The following is a 9,123-nucleotide window of genomic DNA, read 5'->3' as shown; positions in this document are numbered from 1 at the left end:
CGGAGCGAGACTGTAGCCAGCCGCGCAGACGGACGGCCGGAACCGGAGAGAGAGAGTGAGCAGAGAGGAAGGCCTCTTTTAATAGGCCTCGTAGCCATCAATTACTCTGCACGGCCAGGTAACAGCTCCACCTGTAGGTCTGGGACAGACAGACAGACAGCCGCCATAAGACAGACAGACAAAAGGGCGGGCCGCACCACAGCACGGCAAAGCCGTGCGTGACACTTGTCTGAAACATGCTTTCATAAACACATTTTCACCAATGTTATGTAATGTCATAACATGATGGAATCATGTTGCACCTTCACATCCTCAAAGATTATCCAGTTTTGGCTGAATAACACAACGGACTTTGATTCTCTTGGGATCCCACACGCAGTCCTCTTCCAGTCCACTCTTGGTCATACCACACTTTGGAGGACACCAGGCTGTGTCATATCCATAATTACGCCAGGTCTTCTGCTTAGGATGACCTTGGTAGTCGATCTTTATCACCCTCCCGACATTTAATGTCACCTTCAGGACAACCCTTTCATCCACAGGCAGATCCGGAGGATACCGGCTGGCCTTCTGGAGATCCCGGCTGAGGTAGACTCCCGGCCTCAGCATGCCACCACTGGACTGCCTGAAGCCTCTCTTCAGAATGCTGTCTGCAGCTTCTCTTGTTGTACCATGGTACATGGTGTAGTATCTGGTGTAAACTGGTGCCTTGAAGCTCTCCAATTTAGGCTCTGCTGATGTATCGAAATCATCTTCTTCCCACAACCCATTAGGGTCATGATTTTGGACTAAACACCTCAATCTTTTTGACTCATTTGGCATCCCACACACAATGCTCCTCCAGACCACTCTTGACCATGCCACAGTTTGGAGGGCACCAGGCTGCATCGTACCCGTGGTCATGCCAGGTCTTCTGCAGGGGGTGTCCTTGGTAAGTGATTGCTATCACTTTCCCGATGTCAACTTTTACCCTCAATACAACCCTCTCATTATCAGGCAGATCCAGAGGATACCTGCAGGCCTTCCGCAGATCCTGGGTGAGGGAGACCCCTGGCCCCAGCATACTACAACTGGACGGCCTGAAGCCTGTCTCCAAAATGCTGTCTGCAGCTTCTTTTGATGTGCCGTGGTACATGGTGTAGTATCTGGTGTCACCTTGTGTGTTGAAGCTCTCCAGTTTAGCCTCTGCTGATGTATCGTAATCATCTTCTGCCCACAACCCATTAGGCCATGATTTTGGACTAAACACCTCAATCTTTTTGACTCGTTTGGCATCCCACACACAATGCTCCTCCAGACCACTCTTGACCATGCCACAGTTTGGAGGGCACCAGGCTGCTTCGTACCCGTGGTCATGCCAGGTCTTCTGCAGGGGGTGTCCTTGGTAAGTGATTGCTATCACTTTCCCAATGTCAACTTTTACCCTCAATACAACCCTCTCATTAACAGGCAGATCTACAGGATACCTGCAGGCCTTCCGCGGATCCTGGGTGAGGGAGACCCCTGGCCCCAGCATACTACCACTGGACGGCCTGAAGCCTGTCTCCAAAATGCGGTTTGCAGCTTCTCTTGATGTGCCGTGGTTCATGGTGTAGTATCTGGTGTCACCTTGTGTGTTGAAGCTCTCCAGTTTAGGCTCTGCTGATGTATCGTAATCATCTTCTTCCCACATGGTAGAGATCCTAGGAATTAATCAAACAAAATATAGAGGCATGGGTTTTCATGCAACTGCATTGCACAAGTGAAATAACTTTTATTAGCTCAATTTCTATTGATTATTCTATTAGTCAATATATGTCTCTTCACATTTGTTCAACTTTAATAACCCTCATTGTTTTCATTTTTGTGATGACTCACTGGCACACCATTAACCCTCTATACCCCATAGCGGCCGTCGACGGCCGTTCTATTCATCCGTTGCATGTGACGTCACGTTTTGTTCGTGCCACAGCAAAATAGCCTAGTGGACGGCAAGAACACGAATCAAATCAATGGGTTGTAAATGGGACATATCACACAGCTAGGAGATTATAGTGGGTTTAACCGTAGTAATGCGGTTTTGTAGCCTGGCGGGCCATCCTATATCATTGAAATGTATAGTCTGGAATCGAATCATTCACCTGCTTAATCCAAGGGGCGGGCAGAGAATTGTCTTTCAAACTGCCTAGGCATGCAATAGGCGGGCGCTACGACCATATCCGTATCCGGTCGGCAAAACGGCAAATACATCTGAATGACTTAAGTGCATTGTGTTGCTCTACTTTCAAAGAAAAGCACAAGTCCAACTCCTCCAAAGTTGACGCCAACGCCGATTCAAACAACCGCTCTTCGTTCGCCATAGCCACCTTCCTTGTTGTTCACCGTCGCAGGATGTCGTTATCCTGTTAAGCCCGCCTTAAGACTCTCTAACGAAATAGAGCGCTGTGATTGGAGAACATCCACGGTGTTAAGCCAATAGAAATTCCTATGGTTCGATACTAGACGTACAGGCTGAGCAAATTAATTTGCCGCCGCTAGGGTGCGTCTAGATTTCTAGGCTAGCGGTTTTGTGCTTCTATTTCACGTAGATATGAAACACGTGAAATAGAAGCTCAAAACCCATTTTCCTTGACAGTCTGTTATACTTAGCAACAGTCAGTTATTGAGAATTAGCAGACCACCGAACGTTGGTAAGGCGCATTCAAGTGAATGGAGCATTCTGCAGCACTCTGAAGAGCCGTGTAATAATGCTAGTTAACATTAGCTAGGCTACTGTAGCCTTCATACTGTACGAGTCATATCATCAATCATTAACCTAGAAATACTTACGTACATTTAATGAACATTTTGTGTAATAATTCACAGCAAGTTAAAAAACTGAATATGGTGGTCCAAGAGCAGACCATGCACCGGTCCATGCATCAGGATGGCAGTCAGATATTAAGCACTGCACAATGTTGCTAATGTTAACGTTAACCGCTTTCACACACACACAATATAAAATACACAATAACTGCACATTCGCTATATAAAAATCACTGTTTGGAGGAAAGGCTTTGCGTGCTGTCGCCGGTTGGAAATTCTTAAAATGGCATTTCGCGCCGTTTCGTTCCATTAGCAACATTGCTTATATATTATTTAGTGAGGCGCGGTGGTTTATGGGATGAGTAGTTCCTTCGCTCGGAAATGAAAATATGTACACAGTCTTGTACCTTTGACTTTTTTTGGACTATCTCTTCGTTTTTTCCCTCGAAATGATATGTTGTATGCTTATGAGTTACGCCGTAGCTGATTAGCCTAAGACATGCTCTAAAACTCTTTAGATACGGATTTTTCCAAAAAACGTCAATGGGAGAAATGAATGGGAAATTTACTTCCGGAAACTAAGCTCTCTCGGAGGAGGGGCGGGACTGTGATTTATTTTTGAGTTTAGCCAGAGCCCTACACACGGAGTCTGTCTCAATTGGTGTACTTACGTGAGTACACTTTCGTGTAGTACACTATGTGCACTGTGTGCTTACTGGCGGAGTGCGCAAATTTTAATAAAATAGTGTTGTCTCATATCAAACACTAACTCCGTGCACTTCACGGAAATGACGATCGCAAACATTTTAACATAACTTTATTGGCGTCCTCAACTCGACAGTGACATGGTCATACTGTGTCAAAACATGAACCGTTTATGTTATAACTTGCTTGTATCTCCGTAAAGTCTGTTTTCCACTGCTGCTGCTTCAGCTTTCTCAACCGCGATTTCCACGAGTTTGAAAACGCTCCCTCCCCTTCCGCTATTTGGCCAAGATGGCGTCCGTTAAGGGCGAAAAGTGTCCAGCGTTGCCATAGACAGTAAAAGAAATGGACGAACAGACTCCGTCGTTCTCAATGGGAGGGTACTGAGTCATTTTTCAGTTGGTCCCCCCAGTACTGCGCAGACTCGCACTTAACTTCGTGACGTTAGCCATCGAACTGAATCTTGTAACTCATATGATAGATTCTTCTCACACTTCCTTCGCCTTCAAAGTCATCAAAGTTAAACATTTATTTATGTATTATTATTAATATCATCCTCACAAGTGATATCAAGTCATGTTAATGTTGAAACTACCACACATGATCATCTTCAAAAACAGTCATGGTAAAACAAAACAAAAAAGTTATAGCCTTGAGGCTAATCTTCTTTCCACTTTTCTGACCTACGTCAATCCATCAAAAACCTCTGAAATGATTATCGTTAGACTACCTAACGGTAAAACTACTGTTTTTCCATTAGGTTTACTTGCCTCTATGCTTTACCTTAACATAGGCTACAATGCTATTGTAGGCTACATAGCTTTGTTCACGAGTTTCCGTGCTGGCTGGACTACGCTTCTTATCCAAACAATACGGTTATCTCCCTTCAGTGCGTTAGCTTCCCTTCAACCGGACATGCTAAACATTCTTCTTACGGGAACCTAACGTTATGTACGAGGTAGTCGGGTCTTGTTTTGCCTTTTATTGTTTATGTAGATAACACAGAAGCTAAAATATCGGCACATGATATATGTTATATGAAGTTATGGGAGTTCAAAAAAATCCTAAATGGATGGGCGTTTTATGGGGTTAGCAGAGAGTTGATAACCACCGCTACATCGATGCTTCTACTTCCGGGAATTCGCCTGCCCCGTTGCACACTCAGCTTTTTGACAGTTATGAGTGCACCATCCGGGCACCCTTCGTGTCGTTAGCAGGGTTAGGGTTAGGGTTAGGGTTAGGTGTCCTGTTATACGGAATTAATGGACAAGGGCGAGGGGCAAAAAACTCCCCATACGAAGAGGCAGCTAAATTATGACAAACGGGAGGATGCGTTTGTCATGACTAATTTAGCTGCCTCTTCGATTGGCTGTCACTGTGAAAGTCAGTTTGAGTTTAGCTAGCACCAGCAAAATATAGGCATAATTCAGTGATGGGTCATAGGCTAATTAACCATAAAGTTTATGATAAACCCATGCCAGGTTTATTTGCAGTTATATCTTAACACATAACCTTAACATTACTCCTTTCTGGAATGTTCAGTAAAGCTAACAGTATCGTTATCCCACTTACAGATAGCACTAGTTATTGCAAACTACTACTTATGTCATCTGTTCTCTCTCAATGAGTTTTTATGTTGACTAATAACCAAAGCGGGAACCACCGTTGTGTTTTCTGCTTATGGATGTCAGGAAAATGTATTTGTATACAAGTATATAATGTCTCATCTCATTTGTTACAAAAAAATATCCTGCTAATTTTCTACCTTCACTGAGGTAACGTTAGTCTGAGGATAGGTTGAAGGTTAGTGAACGAGTGCAACAGGTTCATTATCATCAACTGATGAAGTTTAAATAAAGTATATAACATGATGTGCATTTAAAACAAAACGTAAATCCATGTCAGGTTTAACAGTCCCTGTTCTTGGTGGCATACTTAGTCAAATGAGTCACGGTTTCATGCATATGCTTCTGTCCTACGTTAGTTCATATCCTCATCATTCTTTAGCTGTAACTGTAAGGCCCAACTGTCTAGCTAAATCCCAAATAAGATATGCCTGTCTATTTCAATGAAATCAGTACTCATATAGTATCTTGTTTCCCAGCTTCTAATACAGACCCATGTGAACCATATTTATAACTTTTTGTTAGTGAAAGACTTTGAGACTAAGTGAGTAGGCCTATGGCCGTCTATGTGAAACATGAATATATAATTCTTAATGGATCATATATCATTTGATAGAGCCATTTCTAATCTTTAAACTGAAAGAAACTTACAATTGACACTTTTCATTAGATTTTTAGTTATTCTTGGTTATTTGAAATGTTTCTCAAATTGCCCTTTTCTCTTAGAATTCCCAGAAATCTGGGGCATTGTTGTAGAATTCCACTGGGGTCTAGAGGGTTAATACTCTATACATACAGTTAAGAACAAAATTATTCATACCCCTGGCAAATATTGATTTAATGTTGATTTTCTCTTTATCAATATGTTTGCTCTGACTAAAAATGACACTGCCACATGCCAAAAGGTTGCTAGACAATGTGGTAGAAACATGGAATCAGAAAAAGAAGCGTTTTCATGTTTTTTAAATTTTTTATGAAAATTGGTGTGTCCAAAATTATTTATATAGACATGAAGTGGCTTGGTAGGTATAAGAACCATTTTGAGAGCTGTGAATGCAAATAAAGATGTTTCCACTGATTATTTAAAAAGGGTAGGCTATGAATAATTTGGGACATGCCATTTTTCATAAAAATGTTATAAAAGATGAAAACATTTCTTTTTTTGATTCCATGTTTCTACCACATTGTCTTACAACCTTCAAAATCAACATTAAATCAATATTTGCCAGGGGTATGAATAATGTTGTTCTTAACTGTACATACATACATGCTAATAAATACATACATGCTAATGAACACAGTGCAACCTGTCCTCTACCAACATTTAAGTGAATGAATGCTTACCTCTTATGCTGTGTTGAAGTCTACTTTGTGGATGAATGAAACAGATGTGGTTATCGTACAGTTTAAACGTGCTTATAAAAAAATCGGCTGGGTGTACCGAGGCAGGATAAAGGTGTGTCCTATGGTGTGCTTTAGTTTCATTTCAGGTTCCAGGATCGTTTACTCAGAAAGACTATCATAAAATGCTGACAATATGTTTCCTTGAACATGTATGATACCACAGTTTGTTATCTTTATAGCCATTGTATTAGACTTAGTAAACAATTTAGTTGGCATACAGCGAATGGTGTTTTTATACAACATGTCATGGACTGTGCGCAGGGGAGTGATATCAGTGACTGTAAAATAGGTGAATGTAACATAACTTCATTTGAAGTAAATGTTACCTCAACAGTACTCAACAGAGTTCAGAGATCTGTGTGAAAAATTGCCAGAGTTCTCCTTTGATGTAGTGGAGAGGAATTATAAAGTAGCATAAAATAAAAAAAATACTTAAGTAAAATTGAAATACCCGAACATTACAGTGCTTAAAAAAAAGTAGGCCTACTTATTTATTCTCCACCACTGGTCATGTGTCAGTTTCATTTCATGGTCCAGGAGTGATTATGATAACATGTTGATTGTCTGGTTCTTGACATTTACCTGAACACAGACAAGATTTTCTTGTCAGTATAGTCTACTAGTTGAGATGGTAAGCATTTTTACAAGCATTTTAATGGCTAAATAAATTCTTCATCAACCTAACTATAATATTCAGATCTTATCTGTGTCAGGATCCTGCCTGGGCTGGCTGACAGAATTAGTCCATGGGCCAGATGAGATGTTGGTACCACTCAAGGTGGCAAAGGTTGCTTATACTTTTTGAAATCTGTCTGTAGTTTGCATTTCTTTTGCATTTGCATTTGACCCTTCTGGAGTCACAGCTAAATTAGTGTTATCAGCTGTTAAAGTTACCCTCCCCCATTGAAAAAACACATTTTTGACGTAGGTGCCTATCTTGCTATTAGCCTTTGTTAAATACATATTTGCATATCTGATCATTTATTATGTTTGGTATCATAAAGAGGACAATCTGAGCTTTCATTCAAGTCCTTTTGTGACGACTTTGGACAAATGCAGCTGACCCTGGAGCTCTTCAAACTTTTAATCACACACATTTTCCTGCCATTTCCGCCTAAATCATCTTTTTTCTTTTAATCCTGTGGCATCAGGGAGCATCAGAGATGCAAAATGCAAACACTTCAATGCAGGCATGACTCTAAGGATTCAGAAAATATATAATTTACCCATATTATCTCATTCTGAGGTGGTGATGGCATGGCATTTTTTTCGAAGAAAGATAGTTTTGCTATTGGATTCTGACTTTAATTTATACTCAATCATCTTCTGGGCTTTGTGATTTTGTAGTTTATTTTGCTATTGCTGGTCCTGTCAGTACTGTCTGACCACTTCTATTTGATCTGAGCTTCAGACACCTACAAATATATGCTTATTTGTGTGAGGCCAAAACAAGTGCTTGAACATAATTTCTTGTCCATGAAGGAGTTGAGACCAGACCAGGGTCAAACCGGAAACCAAATCTGATCGGACCAATCAGAATCACTTCGTGCCCGCCTCTCCTCACTCTCTCCAACATCGCTGAGATCAATGCCTTCTTGGGGAAAGCATACAGCAAGGCCTTTGGCCATTCATGTGCCAGAGCATCCACTCCCAGCAGAGCATCGCTCTCGGTCAGGGAAAACCACTTCACACAGTGTATCATCTCGTGCGAGGCAAAGAGATCGACATGAGCTTTCCCGAAGAGCTGCCACACCCCCTCCACCACCTGTGGGTGATGACGCCACTCCCAATGTGATAGGGTAGCCTGGTCCTACCAAACTCTCATACATATTTCATAATGTACAGAGAGTCTGGCCACTTTTCATTGCCAAGCGTTAATTTCCTTGAATGCGGGTACTCTGTTGAAGTTTAAAACTATTGGATCTGCTCAGAGCCACTCTGGACCTGCCATAACCAATCGCTAATGTTTGGTCGTAACGTATGTCATGCTCAAACTAGCGCACAACCTCAACATCATCGTTCTCAGCTACTCCCTCTGTTTGCTGATTGGACCTGCAAATTTTTGGCCGGAGAAAACCTGTAAATATACTGCAGACCCAGACGACGTACTAAAGGGAAATGAAAATTGAGCGGAAGTACGTAGGAGGGCGGAGCCAGGCTAGTGATTTGGGCTAGAGTTCTCAACGGGCCTGAAAATTACAACCCGACCCGACCCGACCCGTGGCTTTTAAAGCCCGGACCCGATGTAACCGGACACATCAACATGAATTATCTGCCCGAACCCGGCCCGACGTAAAACATAGGCTACGTTTTGACTGTTAAACCCTGACTTTATTTAGGTGGATTCAACACATTAGCGTGACAATTTACTTAAAACGGTGATTTTCTCCTCTTCTGGCGTATCGTGACGGAAGAACCATGCCAACTTTGGATGCGGTTATCTTAGCGATACTTTTTGCAATATATATCTGAGAAAGGATGTACGGGAATTCGTCCAAGCCTGCGCCATCTGCAACCAACACAAGTCGTCCTGCCAGCCCCCAGCCGGATTGCTGCAGCCCCCGCCTGTGCCCACACGTCCCTGGTCTCACATCGGCCTTGACTT

General features: G+C 42.2%; 1 protein-coding gene across 1 annotated transcript; it reads right to left on the bottom strand.

Moving 5' to 3' along the window:
- Window positions 1-721: 721 nt before the first annotated feature.
- Window positions 722-6,514, bottom strand: LOC143121815 (uncharacterized). The gene is made up of 2 exons (XM_076282428.1): window positions 6,459-6,514; window positions 722-1,682 (listed from the first exon to the last, which is right to left on the bottom strand). The coding sequence occupies exon 2, from the start codon at window positions 1,670-1,672 to the stop codon at window positions 812-814; it is 861 nt and encodes a 286-aa protein (XP_076138543.1). The 5' UTR covers window positions 1,673-1,682; window positions 6,459-6,514; the 3' UTR covers window positions 722-811.
- Window positions 6,515-9,123: the final 2,609 nt, after the last annotated feature.

This window comes from Alosa pseudoharengus, unplaced genomic scaffold (genome assembly GCF_046254945.1).
Source record: "Alosa pseudoharengus isolate Yale_2024_CS ecotype anadromous, Long Island Sound unplaced genomic scaffold, YU_APseudo_1.1 YU_APseudo_1.1_scf_13, whole genome shotgun sequence".
In the NCBI taxonomy this organism is placed as follows: domain Eukaryota; kingdom Metazoa; phylum Chordata; class Actinopteri; order Clupeiformes; family Clupeidae; genus Alosa; species Alosa pseudoharengus.
Note: the sequence above shows the minus strand (reverse complement) of the source record. Positions and strands in the feature narration are given on the sequence as shown.